Genomic DNA, 26,095 nt, shown 5'->3' on the forward strand with positions numbered 1-26,095 from the left:
GATACAGCCTCACGATAATTTTGGCATAGAATTCATTCACGCTTTGTTTGAGAATGGTTTGACTTGATATCTAGCATGGTCTGAAAATGATCTGAGCTAATTTTGGTGAAAATCAGAGAAACCGTCTAGGAAAAATTCAAAATGGTGGAAAAATGTTTATGATGGAAAATGACGTCATAGGGTGCAATTAAATCATCTTGAGCCAAGAAATCAGAGGAAACCGACCTTTACAGTTCAAAAGGTAGGCAATAAGCATAAATTTGAGTGCAAATTTGAACTGTTGGTGGCACTAGAAGGTTTAGAGATCTTGAGTTAGAGACTCCAAATTTGCTGTGGGTGTGGTTCAGACTGTCCTCTGTGTGCCAAATTTCACAATAGGTGAATAAAATAGGTGCCTAAACACATTTGGTGCTTGGCCCCTAAGAATTCTGAAGTACCATTATTGTCAATGCGGTGCGTCTTCTTTGTGTTGTTATCTATGGGAGCCCCATAAGTCTGCACCCATACAAGTGGGTCTACAATTGAGCTGAGCTTCTCTTTGTCAGGTTTAGGCAGCTGCTGGGCTGAAATCACCTGGAACAAGACAAAAATTTGAGCATGTATGACAACAAATATGGTAAAATTATGGCAATAGAGGCTGCCACAATTTCATTGTAATTTACTTAAATATCATATTGTCACCAAAAAGACTGAAACACTTGGAAAATGATCAGTGCATGAAGTTGTTTGCTCACACTCTTTGATTAAAGTGAGTGATGATGTATTGCTATTGTATTGAATTCACCCTTTCACCTACAGTGCACAGCATAATTGAGTACACCCCCTCTGGAATTTTAGAAATTGAGCAATTACTCTTTACTTAGAAAACATGTTTTTTAGAGATATGTGTGCCAGCAAGTCTGCTTGATCAATTACCAAAGAAGCATGTCAAAATTATTCAGGGAAAGAAAAAAAAAAACAGTGAGAAGTGCCTGCAGTGTAGAGGTCTGCAAGCCCGTCAGGGCCCGACACGCTGAGTTCATTCGGACCGGGTTCGGACCATTTTTTTTTTTTTACAGATCGGGCTCGGGTCGGACTCGGGCTCATTTAGCTTCTCTCCTTTTATTGTGCCCATATACGCGCAGAACACGCATGGCAACTGTATGAAATATTGATTATATTATTAAATATTGCTAAATATTTAAATACTGAATTTAACATACTATTAGCAATACTATTGCTAAATATCATAAATACTGATAAATATTACACATTGCCTACGCAACGCATATTCGCACACATTAGCATACAGGTGACAGTTGACCATGCAGAGCATCAGGGAGAAGTTGGAGCTTGGGAATTACTAAAAGTTCCCAATGCTTTGGGAAAAGCTGCATTTTGGATAATCCATGCATTTGATGATGATCCTGACTCAAATTAGGGTCTCCTAATTTGATACGCCTTTAGAGAGAAATGCATCTTTAGGGATTTTATAATGAGATTTTGTTTTGTTGATATTTTGAGTGCACACAAATAAAAGTAGACCAGTTCCGAACAATGTAGCCTATTACTCTTACCTTTATGAGCAACAAAGACAGCGTATTTTGAAATGTTTCCAATGCAAGTGATCGCTCTGGCACGTCCTGTAAAGCGCGCTTCAGCTTCCACTCGCCGCACAAACGATTGGATATGCGTCAGTGCACATTTATAGCTTAAGCATTTAAACTAACATTGTGGAGCTGTTTTATAACTATAGATTTAATTTTAGACAAGTCGTGATGATTTGAGAAGGCTAAATTGATCAAACATAGGCTATGATCAACTCTGTCTGCCGCTGCCGCTTGGTCGTTACTTAAACAAATAATTTTAACGAATAAAAAAATGCTCCAAATGTTTTTCTAAATTAACTTAATAAAATAACGAAACAAAATACAATCACTTTGCCATTTCATACAAAATTAAAGTATTTTAATAGCTGAAACAGTAGTATAAGCTGTTTTGGGAGAAGGGGAAGACGGGCCCGGGTCGGACTTGGGCCAAGAATTCTGATAAGCTCTCGGACACGAGCTGGGCTGGGCCCGAGCGTCACGGGCCAAGGTCGGGCTAGGGCCTATATTTTAGGCCCGTGCAGGGCTCTACTGCAGTGAGTTTCAGTAGTAGTAAAGATCTAATATATGGATGTATGAGTGCTGAAGGTGTGAGGGAGTTGTGCTTCTTTATTGCTGTCATGAATTGTGATGTAAAATAAAATCTTGAAACAGAAGATGCTATCCTTTCTTCATTCCCTGCATTGTTGGGCATTTTTTCAACATGACAATGATGATATGCATTCTCCCAAGGTGAAAACACTCTTGAGCACCTGTGGGGGATTCTGTAGAGACGAGTTGAGCAACACTCCCCATTAAAGACCAGGGTATTTAAGGAGGTCATCCTCCAGGAGTTAAACAGAAAAGATGTGACAATTTGTCATGAACTTGTACACTCAGTGCCAAGAAGGGTCAAAGCAGTACATTTAAAATTAGGACATACTAACAACTATAATATTATGCATGTGTTGTAGGGATGGGAAGATTCCCCGATTCTCTCGGTACATCAGCAAAAAAAGTTAACGATGCTATGCATCGGTTTAAAAAGTGTGCATCGGCTACAAGTTGGCATTTGTATCGCGATGCATCGTTTCTAACACATTTGCATCGGTAAAAAACTATTTATTTATATATAATGACTAGTGGATGCGCTACATTTTTATTGTTTATAAAGTGACCAATAATCTGTGACCATAATTTTATATGTAGTTTGATTTCTCCTCTCGAAACTGTTTCTCAAGCGCGATCTATTTCGACCTTGAATGACGCCATTCTGCTACCCTTCTGAGACCTAATGTGAACAAAGTCATGTGACTGACCCTGAGTGGTTGGTTCACTATAAAACATCTGGGTGAACAAAGCACTTCCTCTTTGCCTTCTCGCCTCTTCTGAGACCGGTTCGCAGAATCTGCACGTATAAGCTGATATTGGAATATTACCCATTCAATCTGTCACTTTAGTGCAGGCGCCTGGTGCCCCTGAGGATTGCGGTAATTTTTCCTTTTTTCCCTCTATATTTAGGTAAGTGGATGTTGTTTAAATTATTCTGAATTCCGAGTTGATATTTGTTTATAGATTGTATTTCGGCGCTTTTGGAAGCATACGGATTGGTAAGTAGCTTTTTTTGTTCTATTATTCATAAAACGGAGGATTTTGTTTACACTGTTCTGCTGTTTGCAGCAGGGGGATTTTCCCACCTGTTGATCTGTGCGTTCACGCATAGAATAGGTGTCGATACCTCCTAATTGAACTAGTTGTCTATTGACTGAACGAACTGAGATTTAATACGCTTGCACTGTGATACTACTGTTCTCAGTGGATTGAGTGAAGTTTTATTTTTAGTTTATACACTACTTGCTAACAAATTCCTGTTCGCAGGAGTAAGGTATTTATAATTGCGTGTTATTTGTGTTACGGCTGTACGCAGCTGTATTGGATATTCAACAACCATAAGTCAACCATTATGCTGTTACTGTCATGCTAAATTGCATCCTCGTGATGGTCACCAGGAATGTCCATCATGTTTGGGCATGGCTCATTTACTGGAGGACATTGAAGATCCTGAAGATGTCCTGCTGCTGTAAATTTCTCTCTGCAAGAAAGGGTGCAAAGGGCCTGGTTTATTAAACTGGTAGCCTCCAATAGTGGAGTCCAGTCATCGATGGTTGATGCACACTCCCTTAAACGAAGAAGAGAACGTTCTCCTAGCTGTTCTGAGGCCACCTGTGAGAAGAGGCCAAAAAAATCATATTCACATTCTGACACCCAGCAGCAAATTTTGGCAATCTTACGAGATCTGGCTGGGAAGATGGACCATTTTAGGCCTCAGGAAATGGGGAGAAGCACGCAATTTGTTGTTTTTTCTGAAGATGATTTCCCTTCATGTCGGGAGGAAAAAGGTAACCCTCCTGATGCTATTTCTCTTCATGCTCATGACTCCCTGTTTGGCAGTAATGATCAAGACGTGAGTGAGGAAGATCAGGGGGATAAGTCAAAGTCTTCTGTTAATGATGGAGACTCTGCACGGCCTGATATTTTCACTCGAATTCTTAGTGCTGCAAGAATTTGGGAGTTGGAAACACAGACTGAAACTCAGACAGTGTCGGTGGGGCAAGGGGTATGGGCAGGGGTCTCTCAGTCCCAACCTTCTGTTTCGATCCCTGTTGCTAAGGATTATTCACAGATGTTAAGCGAGGCATGGAATAATCCTAAAACCGCCCCTCAATTCAACGCTGGTTGCAGGCGCTTTGTCACAATACAGTATGCTACAGAAACAGTCATGGGAGGTATGGCAGCTGTAGAGCATGAAATGGCAGCATTAACACCTCTAGATCCAGACCGGGTGACTGACGACCCCCTGTGTCCCAGGAAAGAATGTGAGAAGAACGATAATCTGGTGTGTCGGACTTATAATACGGCCACACGTGCAGCCTGGTCTGGTAATGCTCTAGCCATAATTTTGGCTGCCCTGAGAAAAATTATAAGTCAGGAGGATAGGGATGTTTTAGGTTTGGTGGATGCAGCTCTTGTTACACATGCACAACTTACTAGTCAAGTGAAGTCAAGTCACCTTTATTTATATAGCTTTTAACAATACAGATTGTGTCAAAGCACTTAACAGTATCAAATTGGAGGATAGAGTCAGTAATGTGTAATAAGATTAAACACTCAATTTTCAGTTAAAGGCATTTCATTTTTTAATTCAGAGATATGATTGTCTAGCTCAGTTTAGTTTAAATAGTATCTGTGCAATCAAATCGACAATAATTGCTAGAAATGAAGTGTCCCCAACTGAGCAAGCCAGAGGCGACAGCGGCAAGGAACCAAAACTCCCTCTGTGACAGAATGGAGAGAAAAAAAAACCAGTTGACACTAGAAACATTGGTGCCTCTATGTCATCTGCAATACTTTCTCGTAGGCAGATCTGGTTAGCACAAACCTCCCTGCCTGACACTATCAGAAAAGAACTGACTTACATGCCAGTTACTCCAGGTCAGGTTTTTAACCCAGATTCTCAAGCAATGCTTGATAAAGCAGAACAAGCACATTGTAGAAGAAAGTCAGTGCAGCGCACATTTGGTCACTCTAGAATAACTAGACAGTCATATCAAGGCTGTCAGCCTCCTCAGCCTCCCCACTTTAATCAACCACAACCATGGGAGTTTGGTGGAAGACATAATAGTCGTTTTTGGGAGATTTGATGACAGTCGAAGTGCTAGGCAGGAACCATGGCGCAAGCAAGTGGCTCAGTCCCGGTCATCAGTTAGGGATGCACCGCAGAGAAAGCGGAATCCCAGGGGCTCAGTCCCCCAAGGAGAGACTGCATAGCAATTCCAAAAGGGTGGCCAGAATGTGCTCCCAACTATGCCTGGACAGTTGGAAGAAAAACATTTTTCAGACCATTGGGTACGGTCTACAGTAAAAAATGGTTACAGAATTCAGTTCCGGTGTCGACCTCCCCCATTTTTAGGAGTACACATGACTATGGTAAAAAACCAAGTCCAGGCACAGATTTTATCAGAAGAAATTGCGACCCTTCTAAAAAAGAAGGCAATTTCTCAGCTAAAGCCCAACGAACAGCTCACTGGGTTTTAAGGCACTAAAGGTTCTAAAGCACCTTCAACTATTCAAATCAGTGGCATGTGTTCTCTAAGTGGTGTCAGGACAGAAACCTGGATCCCACTGGTTGTGGTCTTGAGTTTATTCTGTGCTTTCTTCAATCACTGTTAGACTCAGGAAGAAAAGTCAACACCGTTAGAGTTTATGTCGCAGCTATTTCTCATTTCCACAGTGTTTTGGAAGGCTTGTCAATTGGTAAACACATTGGTGTCTCAATTTCTTAAAGGTGCACGATTTCTTAAAGGTCTCTCCATCCAGAGAGAAAGTTAAGATCATCATCCTGGGATCTTCCTTTGGTTCTACAGTCATTGACTAAAGTCCCATTTGAACCATTGGCCCAGGCTGATCTTAGATCATTATCGTGGAAAACCGTTTTCCTTCTGGCTATCAGTTCGGCAAAAAAAGTGGGCGAGCTACATGCTTTGTCAGTAAGTGACGATTGTTTGAGATGGAGAACAGATTACTCTGGGGTCTCTCTCTGGCCGAATCCGGATTTTCTTCCCAAGGTTCTCAATCCTTGCACAATCAATCAGGAAGTTGAACTTGCAGCCTTTAAACCTAACCCAGATTCCTTATCTACAGGTCTTGACCTTTCTAGTCTGTGCCCAGTAAGAGCACTCCGCACATACATTGAGTGCACACAGGGGTTGCGACAGTCACATACCAATCTTGAAGCAGTGTCTCTCACACTGGATAGTAGACACTATTGCATAAGCATACTCCACCCAGAGCTTACCAGTTCCAGGGAACCTGGTGGCTCATTCTACTATGAGTCTAGCCACATCATGGGCAGCACTGAAAGGTGTGGCACTTACAGATATATGTGCAGCGGCCTCATGGACTTCACCTTGTACCTTTGCAGGGTCAATGTGGCAGAACCAGTTTCGTTTAGGTCTGCAGTTCTACAGTCAGCTTCTAAGCAGGGATGTGGGGAAGGAGAGGCTTCTCACCCCTCGTGACCTTGATGGTACAAGTCATCCAAGGTAAGACCGTGGTGACGGTCTGAGTGAGGTCGAAATAGATCGTAAGTTATGACTATAACTATGGATCTATGAGACTGAATGATGACCGTCACCATCTCTTGTCACTCGGGATGAACTGAGGCGTTTCAGGCAAGAGGAAGTGCTTTGTTCACCTGCATGTTTTATAGTGAACCAACCATTCAGGGTCAGTCAGCTGACTTTGTTTACATTAGGTCTCGGAAGGGTAGCAGAATGGCGTCATTCAAGGTCAGACCGTGGTGATGGTCATCATTCGGTCACATAGATCCATAGTTATAGTCATAACTTACGTTTTCTCATCACCGCTGCACGTGAATATGACGAATCACGACAACACTATGGAGACCTGAGGAAAAGCGGGGGTTAAAGTTCAAAACCTGACTTGAAATAACAAATCAATCGGTGCTAAGGCGGTTCCATAAACGACAATGTGAGTTCACACAATCTCACTAATTTGTGTACGCTTATTCTTAACCCTTTCGCACGTGAGTTTAAAATATTCTAGCTGAGCCCCCAGCGCGAGTAGGCGACTTTTTAGAACTTATAGCCTTATTGTTTCCATGGCGACGCATCATGCTTGTCATGTGACACACCGCAGCTCTAATAGAGCTGTATGACACATGGATTGCTTTTATTTCGTTTTTCCTTTTTTTAATATTAATATTCACAAACATACTTGCTATATTATGAAATATCTGATATTCCAATTTTGAAATATGTGCAAGTAAATTTATTTGGTTGTTTAAACACTTTTATAATGACCGTGTTAGTTGATCTAGGTTAGGTGATGGGCGCCGCCATGTTTGTTCGCGCTGAATCAGAGCTGTGGGATTTACAACACGTAAATTCATCCTCTCCTCCCGAAACACATTAAAGTAAGTCTCCAGTAAACTGGGAGAAGAGCAGAGTAAACTTTAAAGTTATCTACACAATCTGTATATGATATCAATAAAACATGTCGTCAGATTATATTTGTAAGGATTATTATTGCTGCTTCCATAGACATCAGTGCATATTTTACAAACTATAAATGTATGGTTTTGCTAGTACTTATGTGTATTTAAATGTCTGAAATCTAAAATAAGCATTATATGGTTGAAAACACTGAATAAGTGATAATACGACAAGCGCTTCAAAGCAGATTTGAATTGAGCAGTTGATGACGTGACACACTGAATGTTCTAATCACACCGGTGTGATCGTACGCGTTAAAGGGTTAATCAGCCCTTATTGTCAATCATGGATCTAATCGATCCACCACGGCAAACATCGAATATATTTGTGCTGTTTAATGCATTTGAAATGTTGTGTTTTCCTCAGTGCATAACTGACATGTCACGACTATATTTTTCATCTGTAAATGTTAGAAAGTCATGTAAATATATCCATTTATCCAAGTAAAGATGGGCAGAGGCTCACCAAACTGTGAAAGAGTGCGTAAAAAGATTGTGGAATACTTTAAAAACAACGTTCCTCAACGTCAAATTGCAAAGGCTTTGCACATCTCATCATCTACAATGCATGACATCATCAGAAGATTCAGATAAACTGGAGATATCTCTGTGTGTAAGGGACAAGGCCGAAGACCTTTGTTGGATGCCCGTGGTCTTCGGGCCCTCAGACGACACTGCATCACTCATCGTCATGATTCTGCCATTGATAAACACTGTCAGTAAACACAATCTGCCGTTCCATCTGCTCTATCATGCAAAAAGGAAGCCATATGTGAACATGGTCCAGAAGCACCGTTGTGTCCTGTGGGCCAAGGCTCATTTAAAATGTTTAAAAGTGGAGAAGTGTTCTATGGTCAAGTCCAAATTTGATATTATTGTTGGAAATCATGGAGGCTGTGTCCTCCGGGCTAAAGAGGAAGACCTTAAAGAGTGTTATCTGTGTTCAGTTCAAAAGCCAGCATCTCTGATGGTATGGGGGTGCATAAGTGCATATGGTATGGGGGTGCATAAGTGCATATGGTATGGGCAGCTTGCATGTTTTGGAAGGCACTATGAATGCTGAAAGGTATATAAAGGTTATAGAGCAACATATGCTCCCCTCCAGACGAGGTCTATTTCAGGGAAGGCCTTGTGTATTTCAGCAGGACAATGCAAAACCACATACTGCAGCTATTACAATAGCATGGCATCGTAGTAAAAGAGTCCGGGTGCTGACTTGGCCTGCCTGCAGTCCAGATCTTTCACCTATAGAGAACATTTGGTGCATCATTAAACGAAAAATACGTCAAAAATGACCACAAACTCTTCAGCAGCTGGAAATCTATATCAGGCAAAAATGAGACCAAATTCCAACACCAAAACTCCAGAGATTCATAACCTCGATGCCCAGATGTCTTCAAACTGTTTTGAAAAGAAGAGGAGATGCTACACCATGGTAAACATGCCCCCGTCCCAACTATTTTGAAACCTGTAGCAGGCATCAAATTTGAAATGAGCTCATTTTGTGCCCAGTTTAAACGTGTTATGTTATATGTTATGTTATGTTGAATAAAATATTGACTCATGTGATTTGAAATTCTTTTAGTTTTTATTTTATTCAAATTTAAAAAAATGTCCCAGCATTTCTGGAATTCGGGTTGTAATTAAGATATTTTTTTTAATATAAAATTTTAAATATACTAAATTAACAACTTCATTGTCAGAGATATAACTAGAAATATATTCAGTTATATAATAGTATACATGTAAATTAAATTAAAGTATGTTTTAGTTCACATGAATTGCTTATTCAGAAGTACACACTTACCATATTTCAAAGTACATATAAAATATACTAAAGTCTCACTTAAGTGGTTCAAAAATATCACTCAAATGTTCAACTAATTGCATTTAATGTGAAAAAAAACTTTACATTTAATTCACACTTAAGTGTATTGTTAACTGACATTAAATTATATTTTAGTTCACATTAATTGCTTTTCAGTACATAGCAGTACACTTTAACCATATTTTAAAGATACTAGAAGCAATTATGAAAGTACATACTGTATAAAGACGTACTAAAGTCCCACTTATGTGGTTTAAAAAATCACGCAAAAGTTCATGGCATGTAATATCCCCTGTGAAAAAGAAGTGTGCTTAATTGTATTAAAAAATTACTTACAAATTACAAATCTTAAAAGTATACTTTTTGAAAAGCAGATAATATAATATAATTTAAATTAAAGGCCACTTTAGTGTACTTAAAGAGAGTGTGCTTTATAATAATGTCTAATTAAATATTACTTAAACATACATTTTACATAATTATGATTTTATTGTGTTTTAAATAAGTACACTTATTTTTATATATTTATAAAATCATTTGTTAATGTATTTTAAATGTATTTAGTCTATAATATATACTATGTGCATTAATGCACTTGAAATGTATTTTTCTTCTAAACTTCAGTACACTTTCTTATACAGTATACTCCAATAAAACTTATTGTTGAAATTTTCATCACCAGCTCCTGCGCTATGAACTCTATGAAGTTTAATTTTCTACATAATATTTGACATACGGTAGGATTGGGCTGATAGACGATAGACCCGATGGCTGACAGACATCACAATGTTGAGCCGGCATCATGATTCCTTCCCCCCCCCCCAGAACTGTATTTGTATGTAATAGTACTGTACTTTACGTCTGTGTACAGAATACTTTCCATATCATTATGTTGTTCTAAGTCACTTAAACACACACGTGATCATTAAGAAAATACATCTTTTGTATTTATTCAGAAGAGGTGCACTCATTTATGCTGTGCACTGTATATTTCATTAGAATACATCTCAAATGTGTAACATCTCGAATGAAGTCAAATGTGTAACACTGTGACATCATGTAGTATTAACTCAAGAAATAGACAGGGAAATTCTTCTCAATGAATGTGAGATTTTGTTTTGATAAAGACCTCTCTGTTTAGTGCTATACCTTGATAGCAAGCAGTATTGGATTGTGGCCAGGGCCTCCCCCAGTGTTTTCCGGGTTAAAATCTGAATCAGGCTGGCACATAAAGCTTGGTTTTAGCAAGTAGCCACTGCGGCCGTTTGGTAAAAAACGGCCTCTGTTTAGATCCATCTCTTCACATTGGGTTTGGAAGTTCAATGCCACTGTAAAATATTTTTTTTCAGTCAGTTGTTTTTTATAAATGTTGACAACGCAGTCATTTAAAAAAATGTCATAATCTGCATGTTTTCTTTGCTTAAATATTTACCAATCTGACAACCAGCATTCCACATGTCTTGAGGGTTGTAGTTGGAAGATTGCAAGCGCTGACCAGATGGGTAGATCCTGCTCAGTTGCATGCTGTTGTGACGTACAAACAACTTCCCTATGAAAAAAAGAGAGCCATTTTGGACCCATTCAAACAAACAAATAGGATAAAATATTTATCTCTGATTTACTGTTCAAGTTAAATTTGTTTTTACTGTAGATGTGATGTTTTACTAATAGACGTTACGTTAAAAAACACAGCAAATATTCCTTGTGTATACACAAAATATTTTTCTTTGTCATTTCCAGTCAAACTGTCATTTAGTAATCAAATTATGCAAAAAAAAAAAAAAAAAAAAAATATATATATATATATATATATATATATATATATATATATATATATATATATATATATATTTGTGTGTAGTTAAATATACATAAAATAATATATAAAATCACAAAAAATCTGCTATTTTATTCCAATAATGTTTAAAATGATATCTTCACTTCAGAATGTTAATAAACGGAATACATCATTTGAGATGTGGAGGAAATTACTCTGTGAGATAGAAATCGTGACTTAAAATTAAAAAAAAGACAAAATTTTGTCCACTGTTAACTGTGAACATAACATTGTTAATAGAAAAAGTAAATGAATCAGTAAGAATATGAAATGTTTTAAAAGACTTTAATTTTTGAAAGTCTACAGGGAAGAAAGTACCTGTAGAATGAAGAAACATACTCCCAAACATACGCTTGCATATAGTACCTGCTTCTTTGATTAGCTTTAACGCATCACTCTCTGAGAACGACGATATTTCATTGGGATGCTTCTTGGCACATGGATCAAATTGTTTGAAAGCAACACTCTGGGTGTACACCACAAGATCAGACAGCTCTGTACTCAACCTGCAGTCCCTCTGTGGAAAGGAAAAAGCAAAATGTGATTAAATTAGTTATCTACAAATACAAAAGTGAGGATGATGATGATGATGATGATGATGATGATATGAAATGAATACTGATAGCAAGTCAAGTAAAGTGAAGTGACCCCTAGATGGAATTGTCCACTGCATTTAACCCAAGTTAGTGCACACACACATTAGGAGCAGTGAGTAGTGAGCACATACACAAATTTTGTTGCAGCACCTGGGGAACAATTGGGGGTCAGATGCCTTGCTCAAGTGCACCTCAGTTTTGGGTATTGATTGTGGAGAAGAGCTCTGTGCATTCACCCCCCATGTATAAAAACATGAATAGAAGTGGTTCTTACGTTCCTGGAGCCCCCCAACACTGTGCATTTAGCACTTTAGGTCTTTTGAGTCTCCACCAGTGGCGGCTGGTGCTAAAGGATTTTTGGGGGCGCAAACAAACTGAATCACACTGTTAATGCAGGCAGCAGGACTGAATGCAATTGTTAAATAACCGTTTAACAAGTGACATATTAATTAATCGTTACTGCATAAAAATGTAAAAGCACGAAAGATACCGAATCAGTGAATTTGAGTTTAATGTGGGCATATTATCAATAAAGTAATCATTAATCATTTGTAATCACTCAAAAAAACAACAACAAAAAAAACAACAATTATTTATATATATATATATATATATATAAATATATAACGTCATTTATATTAATGTGATTCAGAGATGAAGGCCATAATACTAATGTTGTCCACACAAGGAAGCCACAGGATAGCAAATCCATCAAGATAAAGACTGTGAAAATGGTTAAATGAATTGACTTGTAATAAAAAAATAAAAAAATAAATTGCATATTAATTCATTATATTTTCATAAAGTTTAATAATGCCCAAAATAATAAGTATGCAATAACTGTAATCTCCTAAATACTTATAGAACATTATTTTTTTATCTTAATTTTAATGGTATTGACAATATATTATGTCCAACTCAAGAAGAGACACTATTTATTTTAATATTGTGCATATAATAATACTTAATAAAGACTCATAATTTACTTGAAAAGAGACATCCATTGTACAACTACATTATCTACACAAGCCATTGTGCAAGTTGGACCCCGATGATTGCCTCAAGTTAAATTGCATTGTTTCAGTTACCTTTTGTGTCATTGCTCACAACGCTTCAGTGACAGGACTTTGAAATAGCAAACAGGGAAAACAATAAAAGGCATGACTTACATCGTATCCAGCTAGCCAACTCCATCCAAACCCCATGATCCATTTCTTCTTCTTCTTCTTCTTCTTCTTCTTTTTCTTCATTTGAACGACTTGTGAAAGGATTTTTTAAAAGTTAAAATTTAATTTACTTCAGATCAAAAGCGGGAGACTCTGATCTGAAACCAGCCAATTAGGATGATTATGATGATCTGAAACAAGCCAATTAGAGCTCAGTCTCAAGTCACATGTGTTTCAAATGTTTACAGACCTAATAGACATCCATTAGTCTTGTGCCCCGCACACACAAAACAAACAAAATCCAGCTTTGATTTTGATTTTTAATAGGTTCTAACATGACTACCAGTCCAATAGTGTGACTAAATAATACAATTTTGTGATTATTTTGCAATATGTATTTTACTTATTTTTAACATGTTGAAGTAGGCTTCCTCCCTGGCAAACTTGATGGGGGGCCCTATTGACCAGCTGCCACCGGTCTCTACTAATTAGCTGATGACCTGAATTGGTTTTGTTTAATTAAGGAGACATGGAAAATGTGCAGTGATGGGAAGGGCTCCAAGAACATGGCTGCGATATATAGTTTAAAAGTTTGGGGTCAGTAAGAAAATTGACTACAATAAAGACTACATTGTGTCACTCACACACACACACACAAAATACATTTAAAATAAATGGTTTTGAATGTCATTTAAATAGGTTTCTGTTCATCAAAGAATTCTGGCAAAATGTATCAATGTTTCCACAAAAATATTAGGCAGCACAACTGTTTTCAACATTGATAATAATAATAATAAAATAATAATAATAATAAATATAGCTGCAAGCTGCAATTACCGGGGTTCAAGGACTTAAGGCATGCTTTTAGGGTTTAGGCCAAATTGGATGTATGGCTGAGAGTAAAACACATCCAAAATGGAGAATAGGCTCACACACACGCACACAAACACATACACACCCCAAAATGAAATGATTAAACTAGTATATTAACCCTTTCAGTGGTGAGTTTAAAATAATCTAGCGGCCCCCCCAAAGTGAGTTTTAAGGCGACCGTTATTTTACAATGTTTGCCCTTACTGTTTCCATGGTTACACGTCATGATTGTCACGTGACACACCGCAGCCACAATAACACTGTATGACAGATGGATCACTTTTATTTCGTTTTTTCTTTTTTATTTAATATATTCACAAACTTGCTTACAATGTCATGGACAATCTGATATTCCGATTCACAAATATGCGTAAATGAGTGTGTCTTGATCATGAACCTTTATAAATGATCTTGATCGTGATCTGTAACGTGAGATGCCCACGTAGGAGGGGACGTTCTCGCAACCTTGTGCAACGTTCCCTAAAAGTTCCCTAAAGGTGACGAAAGTCCCGAACCTCTACAGAACATTAGGGATGTTCCTATCTTGCAGAAAGGTTTTTCAAATTTGCGGAAGCATATTGCTGACAGGCCAGAAAAAGGGATCAATGTCACGTTATAATATGATACATTACCAGTTAAAAGTTTTTGAACAGTAAGTATTTTTCAAAGTTTTTTAAAGAAGTCTCTTCTGCTCACCAAGCCTGCATTTATTTGGTCCAAAGTACAGCAAAAACAGTAAAATGTAAATATTTTTAATGTTTAGAATAACTTTTCTATTTGAATATATTTTAAAATGTAATTTATTCCTGTGATTTCAAAGCTGAATTGTTAGCATTACTCCAGTCAAACGATCCTTCAGAAATCATTCTAATATTCTCGTTTGCTGCTCAAAACACATTTATTATTATTATGTTGACAACATCGGAGTAGATTTTCTTTTCTTTGATGAATAGAAAGTTTAGAAGAACAGCATTTATCTAAAACATATCTTTTGTAACATTATAAATGTATATCATCACTTTTGATCAATTTGAAGCATCTGCTATATTTCTATAATTTATTCCTATATATATATATATATATATATATATATATATATATATATATATATATATATTATACTGACTCCAAGCTTTTGAATGGTATAGTGATAAATGCTTATCTTTTGATCTTTCTATTCATCAAAGGATCCTGAAAAAATCTAATAAATACTCAACTGTTTTAAATATTGATACTACTAATTATAAATGTTTCTTGAACAGCAAATCAGCATATTAGAATGATTTCTGAAGATCATGTGACACTGAAGACTGGAGTAATGATGCTGAAAATGTAGCTTTGATCACAGCAATAGATTACATTCTATTTATTTTAAATAGTAAAAATATTTCACAATATTACTGCTTTTGCTGTACTTTGGATCAAATAAATGCAGGCTTGGTGAGAAGAAGAGACTTTAACAAATATTAATAATCTTACTGTTAAAAAAAACTTTTGACTGGTAGTGTAAGTTTATAGTTTTAACAAGATGTTTTCTCACCTTATGAAAATATTTTTGTTATTAGGATATACAAACATATTTTATAGTAAGAAGCTTTTCTATACAATTGTGTTAAACTGAATCATGAAGTATAGAAATAATCAAATCGTGTATTTAAAAAATAATGTGTATTAAAAAATGTCAATGTTGCATAAAAGTAAATAAATATTGAGATAAATACATGTGGGAATGAATAAATATATATAAAAAATAAATGAATGCATAAATAGACTTAAAAATAAATAAGTTAATTAATTAAATATAAAAATAAATGAAAGAATAAATAAGTTAAAATAAAAATAAATACAGAAAATAATCAATAAAGAAAAAAGGTAATAAAGTTAATTCAGGATAAAATGTTATTAAAAGTGAATTATATTTATTTCAGCAAATCATTTATTCCTTTATTTCTTAGGCCAGTCGTATTTTCACCAACAAAAAATGGTTTCAAGTCCATTATTTCTATCTTTTGCTGTAATGTGTCAGTGGAAATATCAGTTTATATTTCCAAACATTCATTTTGCCATTAATTGTAATAATCCAGTGAGATTTTTGTTTGCACAAGGAGTCTGAAAACAGCCAGTGCTCCACACAGAGATCTGATCTGATCATCATCCAGTCTGTCTGGAGTGACATGAAGAAACAGAACAAACTGAGACAGACTAAATCCAGAAGAACTGTGGTAACGTCTCCAAAATACTTCAAGAAACCTACCTGCAAAGCTACCTGAATAACTATTCAGTGCACCTAGAGCAAAAGCTGCTTTAAACACAAAGGATGGTCACAACAATGTTGATTTAATTTAATTAATAGAAGTTAATTGATAAATTAAATCTATTTATGAGATCATTTTTGACAGCATCCTCAACAGAATTTTCACACAAGTGCCTAAAACTTTTAACAGTACTGTAGCTTTGTAGATAGGTATTTTGAAGCATCTAAGAGATGTTGCCACATTTCTTCTGGATTTAGTCTGTCTCAGTTTGTTCTGTTTATTCATTTCATTCCAGACAGACTGGATGATGTGATATATATACACAGCTGTGTTCATAAGTTTGAATTCATTTATAAATTAAATGAATTTATAAAAACAACCCCGTTCAAAAGTTTACATGAATCTTAATACTGTGGTGTTGGTTCCTGAGTGATCCACGATTGTTTTATGTTTTGTGATAGTTGTTCATGAGTCCCTTGTTTGTCTTGAGCAGTTCAACTGCCTGCTGTTCTTAAGAAAAATCCTCCAGCTCCTGCACATTCTTTGTTTTCCAGCATCTTCTGCATATGTGAACTCTTTCCAACAGTGACTGTATGATTTTGAGAACAATCTTTTCACACTGAGGACAACTGAAGGAATGATACACAACTATTACAAAAGGTGAAAATATTTACTGATGCTCGAGAAGGCCACACAATGCATTAAGAGCCAGAGGGCGTACACTTTTGAACTGGATGATGATGTGTACATTTTATTTAAATATCTTTCTTCTTTTTTTCATTTAGTACTGCTCTTAAGTAGCTACATAAATAATTATGTTTCCCAAAAGACGAAATAAGTACAATTTACCCTGATCATCCATTTCAGAAAGTTTCCACACCCCGGCTCTTAATGCTTTGTGTTTCCTTCTTAAGCATCAGAAAATGTTTTCATCTTTTTGTAATAGTTGGTGAGTTATGAGTCCCTCAGTTGACCTCAGTGTGAAAAAATGGATCTCAAAATCATACAGTCACTGTTGGAAAGAGTTCACATATGCAGAAGATGCTGGAAAACCAGGAGTTTGAGGATTTTTCTGAAGAACAGTAGGCAGTTGAACTGCTCAAGACAAAAAAGGAACTGATGAACAACTATCACAAAACATGAAAACAGTCGTGGATCACTCAGGAAATGACACAGTATTAAGGGTATGTAAACTTTTGAACGTGGTCATTTTTATAAATTCAGTTGTCATTTTGTCTTGAGTATAAACTTCTGTTATGTGACATAATTTATTCAGGACAGTACTAAATACAAAATAACATGCAATTTTCATGATCACTTGTATTTTGTTAAAATTAACATTTTGTATATTCTGCAAGTGGTATGTAAACTTATGAACACCACTGTATGTGTATACACACAAACACACACACATATACACATACATATATATAATTTATGTTTTTGTTTTGTTTTTGCAAATTTGGTCCTCTATACTTATACACCTAAGTGTAATTAAAAGCAATAAAAAATTAATTGAAGTGATTGCTAAATATTGTTATTTGCTTTTTTCAGGCAGCGGAAGAACAACTTGGGGCACCTCCTGAAGATGGAGACAGTGACTGACACACGCACACACACTAAATATATAATTACTATAAATTATGTTCTTGTTACTGTTTCCATTATTTGGACACATTTTGATGCTTTACTGTGGAAATTATCATGGCAATAAAGCCAATTTGAACTGAATCGAATTGTCCGAGTTCCCCCCTCTCTATCTCCACCACCCTTCCTATGCATGACCATATTTAATATTCATTTATAATCTGTTTTTGTTCACAAAATAAATGAATGATGCTTTCCTGCTTTGTATTTTATGTTTGAATGTGTTAAGCGTGAACACAGTGCCTTATTAAGGTTCTGTAGACCAAGATAGTTTTGTCTGATCCCCTATAGTTTTCTGTAATGTTACTAAATCTTCTGAAAACATTCATGTGATGGAAGTACCTAAATAGGACCAAAACAACAACAACAAAAAACATTGTAGGTTTGTCCTGCAAAGGTTGAATGTAGTATAGAGACCAATAAGGAATGTCCTATAGTAATGGTCCACTTAACGTTCCCAAAACGTCCTGAATGTTCTGTGAAGGTCCTCTAAATAATGTCCCCCAAACCTTTAAAGTACTCCACATCCACGTTCTGGGAACGTTACTTGACGACGTCCTTGACAGCAGCGTGGACGTTCTGAAAACGTTTTGGGAATGTCAAATTTTCAAATAAAATGTGGTGCCCTAAACGTCCCGAGAACGTCCTGAATGTTCTGTGAAGGTCCTCCAAATAACGTCCCCCAAACCTTTAAAGAACTCGACATCGTGACAGTCTTGAAACGTCCTGGGAACGTTACTAGATGATGTCCTTGACACCAGCGGGGACGTTCTGGGAACGTCAAATTTTCAAATAAAATATGGTGCCCTAAACGTCCCGAGAACGTCCTGAATGTTCTATGAAGGTCCTCCAAATATCGTCCCCCAACCCTTTAAAGAACGACATCGTGACCTTCTCAGAACATTCTGGGGACGTTACTAGATGACTTCCTTGACACCAGCGGGGACGTTCTGAGGACGTACTGGGAACGTAAAATTTCTAGCGGGGTGGGCGCCGCCATGTTTGTTTGCGCCGCAGTTCAGAGAGTACTGTCAGTCTGATTTACAGCATGTGAATTAATCAATTTCTCCCGAAATACATGCAAGTAAGTGGCTGGTGAACTGGGTGAAGAATAGAGTGAACTTTATAGTTACTTACACTATGTGTATCTGATAGGGGTGTGCAGCGGAGCCATTACTTGTATCTGTATCTGTATCTGTGACAGTCTCAAAATAATTTGTATCTGTATCTGTATTTGGATAGATCCGAAAATGGGCAACTTTAAGTAACTTAGATCATGTGTTGCGGGAATTTGTGATCATTTACCAGTTTTTATTTTATTTTTATTTTTTTTATCAATAGAGTGCAACAAATCATTTGGACCCTCCAAAAGCCTTGATCAAACATCGCTTTCCTTTGTCTTGTATAAATAAATGTAATGCCATTCACGAAAAGGGCTAAATGTAATGCGCTTTTACAGTTGGATTTCGAAAAGGTTTGAAGTTAGGACCGTTTTTAGGATATTTTTATCGAGTTGATATAACTCCAGACAAAGCTCTGATTTCTGAGAGACGCGCAGACCCCAAAAGACTATCGATTTGCGCTCATTTCATTCACATAGGCTATAGTTTACACTCATTCACTTTACACAACCAGGCCCATAGCCAGCTATGAGGTCCAGACCTCCATAAATGTTTCATGTTCAAAAATAAAACTTGAAAACATATGAAAAAATATTTAAAATCATGTCGCTGAATAAATTCACGTGGCTGACTCGCAGCAGCAGCGAAACGCAGGAGTGAAGGAGCTTGGCGCAAGTGCAGCCTCCGCTCCGCTCCGCCATGTTGCCAGATCTGGTTAATATAAGCGTTGCTGGACTTGCTTTAATACTTAATGTAACGGTGTTAATAAAGTAATTAGGGCATTAATAAAGTGGGAAGATGGAGGTTGAGGTTAGAGATTATGTATCCTATTGGCAAAATACAAGATTTAAACTTATTTTGGTGCATTTTTCAGGAAATTGGTTGTGTTTGTTTTTTTAGCAATATCTGGCAACACTGCTTCGCCAGCACTGACAGGCAGCAATCAAAAAAGGAGTGTGCGCGAATAGTTTTTTTGCTGAGGAGACCACATTCGTTAAACAAACACAATGATCACCATGATATTATCTGTATGAAACTGTGTCAAACGCTATCAAAGCAGTAGCCATTATTATTGCACAAATCTTAACCGCAGACCTGACTAATGTAGTGCTGTTCCAGCAACGTGATTGTGTCTGCCGAATATTTTTTCTGTTATTTAGATAAATCCGTTATTCGTTTTGAAGCCATTATCCGTGCCTTTCCAAATAAGGTATTCGGCTTCGGGCACATCCCTAGTATCTGATATGAATAAAACACATCGGCAAATTAAATTTGAATGGATTGTTATTGTTGCTTCCATAAACATCTGTGTGTATTTTACAAGCTCTAAAAGTATTGTTTTACTAGTACTTATGTGTATTTAAATGTCTGAAACCTAAAAGGAACACTCCACTTTTTTTTGGAAATAGGCTCATTCTCCAACTCCCCCAGAGTTAATAAGTTGAGTTTTACCGTTTTTGAATCCATTCAGCTGATCTCTGGATCTGGCGATAGAACTTTTAGCATAGCTTAGCATAGATCATTGAATCCTATTAGACCAGTAGCATCGCGTTCAAAAATGACCAAAGAGTTTCGATAGTTTTCCTATTTAAAACTTGACTCTTCTGTAGTTATATCGTGTACTAAGACCGGCGGAAAATGAAAAGTTGCGATTTTCTAGTCCGATTTTGCTAGGAACTATACTCTCATTCCGGCGTAATAATCAAGGAACTTTGCTGCCGTAACATGGCCGCAGCAGGCGCAGTGATATTACGCAGCGCCTGAAAGTAGTCCCCAGCCAGGTACCTAGTTATAATATAGCTGGAGACTACTTTCAGGCGCTGCGTAATATCACTGGGCCTGCTGCCATGGCAAAGTTCCTTGATTATTACGCCGGACTGGGAGTATAGTTCCTAATCATATCGGCCTAGAAAATCGCAACTTTTCATTTTCCGCCGGTCTTAGTACACGATATAACTACAGAAGAGTCAAGTTTTAAATAGGAAAACTATCGAAACTCTTTGGTCATTTTTGAACGCGATGCTACTGGTCTAATAGGATTCAATGATCTATGCTAAGCTATGCTAAAAGTGCTATCGCCAGATCCAGAGATCAGCTGAATGGATTCAAAAACGGTAAAACTCAATTTATTAACTCTGGGGGAGTTGGAGAATGAGCCTATTTCCAAAAAAAGTGGAGTGTTCCTTTAAGAACACTGCATAGTTGTGATAATATGACAATCGCAGTGCATGTCTCTCTCTGGCTCAGTGCCAGTCAACGCTCGAAACCACAGTTTGAATTTGGCAGTTATGCGACGTCACCGAACGTTCTAAATCCCATATGTGAGACCATACTCCCAGGGGCACGGAAATAAAAATGCCATATGTGGGACCGTACTGCTCAAAAGGTTAATACTCAATCAGCATGCTCACACACACACACACATGTTCGTTTTTGTGAAAAGTGGGGACATTCCATAGGCGCAATGGTTTTTATAGTGTACTTACTGTATGTGCTATTGCCCTACACCAACCCTACACCTAAACCTACCCCTTACAGGAGACTGTGCATTTCAACTTTGCCCAAAAAAACCTCACTCTGTATGATTTATAAGCGTTTTGAAAAGTGGGGACATGGGTCAATGTCCTGAGATGTCACCTTCACCTTGTAATACCTATGTCATACCTTTGTCATTATACAAATCTATGTCCTGACTTTTCACAAAAACGTGCACACACACACACACACACACACACACACACACAGACATACAGTGCATGCGAAATGTGATTTTAAATGTTATAACAGTAATTTTATAATGTATAAGCATGAATCCATAAGCAAACCTATGAACAGTATTGTTTTAGTGCACTTAATGAGCCCATTAGTGGTCTTCCACTGCCACCTAGTGGTTATAATTGCAATTTCTCATACAACACTGTGTTTTTAACCTTTATAACTATTATAGTTTTAGTTTTTGCCCAATCTCTCTTAAATTTTGCATGCTTGTTTAGAATGAAATTATGCATAATTTTACGAAGTTTTGAGAAGTTGTAGGCTTTCTTTTACGATTTATAGGCCTATGGGTACACTATGTAAAGAACATATTATAAAATGACTGGTTTATAGTTGTCCAAATGCAAATATTCAACATTTTTTGATAATTATTGACCTAGAGAGTCTAGAGAATTGTACTGCACTGATTTTATTGATTTTGAGTTAAAAACCTAGGACTAGTACACAAAAGTGGGTTTTTAAATAAACTCAAATATTTAAAGAACAGTTTGAATGACAGCCATGGTCATTGAGGCAAAGTTGTTGAGAATGAGGAGATCTATCATATGATATGAAGATCTAGTGTTTGCGTGAATATATAAACATATTCTACAATTCTACAGGCCTTTTTAACTGTTATAGCTCCACCTATGGTCCGATCTCCATGAAACTTTGTATACTTGTTAAGAGTCATCTGACACGTTTTCACCTACTTTTGTAAAGTTTTCGAGTTTACATTTAGGTTTTATAGGCTTTTCAGTATATTTGACCACGTTCCCTTTTTAAAATAAGCCTGTTATAGCTAATCAAAAGACACAATTCAACATTTTTCTGATAATTATTGATCTAGAGAGTCCAGAGAATATTACTGCAGTGGTTTGATCGAGAAAAACCTATGACTAGGTTCGCAAAAGTAACATTTGATTGACAGCAATGGTTCTTGAGGCAAAGTTGCTCATTATAAGGAGATCTATCAAATGATATGTATATTGTGTGGATGTGTGAAACACCACACGATTACAGAGCCATAAAACCCGTTAGTGCCAACTAGTGGCCGATTTCTTTCAAAATTCTTACAGACCTTTAGGGCCATGAGTCGAACATGCCCACCGAGTTTCTTTCCGATCGACCTCCGTTAACCTTGTCAAATAGGTGCTTAAAATTTTTTGGCTAATGTTTTGGTCATGTTATTTTAGATACATGAATGTCCTCATAGATACTAGTGCCACTTCAGACAAAGACACTGCATACCAATTTTCAAGTCATTCAGACCAACGGTTGCAAAGTTATAGTTGCTTTTATGTTTTTTTTTTTCATCTTGTAGCGTCACCAAGTGGTAGAGCTGGGCAATTTTTGTTTATTTGACCAGTGATTGAGCTCATACATATGTGTACCGAGTTTGGTGAAGATATCTCACTTCGTTCAAGAGTTATAGCTCAATTAGCTATTGACTAATGTTAGCATAGAACGTTTTTTTGCATACTGTTGCGCGCGAAAATCTAAATTTCAACTTTTTTTTAATAATTGTTGATACTCAGTGTCCAGAGAATATTTGTGCAGTGGTTTGGTTCCGATCGGGCAAAAAACCTAGGACTAGTTCACAAAAGTAGGTTTTGGACATAACTCAATTTTGCCCAAAAAACTGACTTTGTATAGAAAATCTGGCGCATGCACGTTTGTTCATGTTGACCCAAGGATTCCAACAATGTAAAGTTTTTGAGTCTACGACAAACGGTGTATGAGCTAGGGCGAAAAAAATTCTGAATCTTTTGTTTTTTTGTGCTGTAGCGCCCCCTTTAGGCCGATTGAGGCGAGTCTTTGGATTTGAGTAGCGGGCAATACTACTACGATCTGACCGAGTTTCAGCTCTCTAGGCCTTGTAAATCCTTACAATAACAATAGGGTTTCAGCACTACGTGATTGAACCCCTTGTAATAAAAAATAGCAATGAATAAATTAATTAAAATAAATTTAAATGTAATAAAACGGAATACTAGAAGTAAATAATGTAGTATAGAAATGAATGTTAAAAATGATATTATATTATATAAAAAAAATTTCACAGGCTCACCAGGCTCCCCCAGCACCATCACACAACACTCTCAATCAACAGACTACTAATTATCCAGTGATCTCAGAATCCTTTCCAGCATCTCTATATAGAGATTTTCTCAATTTCCTCCATTTCTAAGAGATAGGACATTCACTGTTAATCATCCTGATACCTACCAGTCTCTGCTTACCTGAGGTATGTGCTGCTCAGGTCACAATCCAGCCATCAATCCACTCTGGTGATCATATCTTAATTACCTGTCTAACCTGTGTTTGATAAGGGTTGGAGCTGAACTTTGCAGGAGTATTAAGTAGATCTACAGGAACAGAATTGAGCACTGCTGCTTTAGAAAAATATAAAAACACGATGTACAGACAAAGACACACACTGACCTTCTGTGCTTTAGGTTTGCTTTCAGTTTTAGATTCATCATCTGAGGAGCTTGAGTCAGAGCTGGAGCTGTCCTCCTCCACTTTGATCTTCTTTGCTTTTATCAAGATCTTCCCTTTTAGGTCCTGCCAGAAAGAGAGCACCACAAGTATTTCAATTTCAGCATTATACTATCACTTCAACTGGTAAATGTTGAACATTTAAACACTGGAATTATAGGCTATAATATCACAAATAGCACTTGCTAATGATCTTGATTAGTTTTTATTATCTGTGTGTATTATACAGTATATACACACACACACACACACACATATATATATATATATATATATATATATATATATATATATATATATATATACTGCCGTGCAAAGGCAAAAGACCGTAACTTTGATTTTTGTCGAAAATGAGTTATTGATATTTTTGGGACATTGAAGACATCCTTTATCATGTACATAAGTATCTTGAGTCAATTTTGTTGTTTTTCCGAGAAAATAAGGGGTCGTGTCAACTGTAACTTCGAAAATCCCCGGAGAAACCAAGGCAGAACACCGTATAACACCAGTAACGGCTCTTTCGCTTTGTTTGGAACGTTCAAAATGAGGTACGGCGTTCTGCCTTTGTTTAGCCGCGCGTCAAAATGAAGTTACGGTGCCGGCTTGGAGTTATACGGTGTTCTGCCCTTTTTTTTTTACTGTCCATTAAAGTTTGATGCATTTAAATTACAGTGTAGACAAACGAATTAGATCGCGATCTACCAAACAAAGCATACTCCATATAACAAAGCACTGTAAAGACTAGACACCTTGGCAGCAATACATAATCGTGAATAACCTTTAAATAATTTTTTTGTTGTTGTTTTTTGTTTTTGTTATACAGATTATTCACCAGGCTGTCACATCTAGTTGGATGCGTGTCTACTTGAATGCCGTATCATGTAGCATGATCAATTATAAAATCAGTAGCCTAATAGTTCGCAATTAAATCTATATTCTTTTCTTGTAACCCGATAAAATCAATCCATGGCGCTGAACGTCGTCGGAGATGTTTAATCCGCAAGCATTTCTGAGCATGCCTGCTTACTGACGTTCACATAAATCCACAAGTTCTTTTAGGTTAGGCTATTTCATTCAAGTCAATATAAGCAATTATGCTATGTCTAGCATTCTTTTTTTCTGTTACTGAGCATAGTAAATAAATTGGTTGCAAAATGGTATCCACACACAATCACATGCTTAACTTTTTGTCTTCTTGTTACGGTCAAAAAAAAAAAAAAAAAAAATGAATACAGTCACATTACTATATGCAATAGCCTATATTAGATAGCCCATGATCACTAGATTTTATACAGGTGTTACTTTAATGATTTTGTAAATGGTGATCAGCAACCAAATATTGATAATGTGGAAGTTACTGTCTTTTGCCTTGGTGTGACTTTTTGCAGACAATGCAAAGGCAGAGTACATTAACTTCAAAATAGGTGTAAAAATCAAGTTTGAGCTTACAATTTTTTAATGTAGATAATTTTCATTACTAAAACATCTAATTGCCAAATTTTCAGTGTCCTACCTATAATTAATTTGACTGGACAAGTAAAAAACTTTAAAGTCATTTTTCTCAGTTTCACACTCTAGCAAGTTAAGGTATTTTGCCTTTGTAGGGCAGTATATATATATATACATATACAGTGGGTACGGAAAGTATTCAGACCCCCTTAAATTTTTCACTCTTTGTCATATTGCAGCCATATGCTAAAATCATTTAAAGTTCATTTTTTTCCACATTAATGTACACACATCACCCCATATTGACAGAAAAACACAGAATTGTTGACATTTTTGCAGATTTATTTAAAAAGAAAAACTGAAATATAACATGGTCCTAAGTATTCAGACCTTTTACTCATATATTTAACTCAGGTGCTGTCCATTTCT

The 26,095-nt window shown here is 36.7% G+C and overlaps 1 protein-coding gene across 2 annotated transcripts in view; it reads right to left on the reverse strand.

The window, feature by feature from the left end:
- The window catches only part of plcd3b (phospholipase C, delta 3b), a 96,278-nt gene that overhangs the window by 8,091 nt on the left and 62,092 nt on the right, over nucleotides 1-26,095 (reverse strand). For both annotated transcript variants that reach the window (XM_058793491.1, XM_058793490.1), the window contains 5 exons: nucleotides 24,161-24,283; nucleotides 11,670-11,820; nucleotides 10,899-11,015; nucleotides 10,616-10,794; nucleotides 438-573 (listed from right to left, as the gene is read on the reverse strand). In XM_058793491.1, the coding sequence (XP_058649474.1) occupies nucleotides 438-573; nucleotides 10,616-10,794; nucleotides 10,899-11,015; nucleotides 11,670-11,820; nucleotides 24,161-24,283 (706 nt within the window). The remainder of the gene's footprint in view (nucleotides 1-437; nucleotides 574-10,615; nucleotides 10,795-10,898; nucleotides 11,016-11,669; nucleotides 11,821-24,160; nucleotides 24,284-26,095) is intronic.

The sequence above is a fragment of the Onychostoma macrolepis genome, chromosome 12, assembly GCF_012432095.1.
Source record: "Onychostoma macrolepis isolate SWU-2019 chromosome 12, ASM1243209v1, whole genome shotgun sequence".
Lineage (NCBI taxonomy): Eukaryota > Metazoa > Chordata > Actinopteri > Cypriniformes > Cyprinidae > Onychostoma > Onychostoma macrolepis.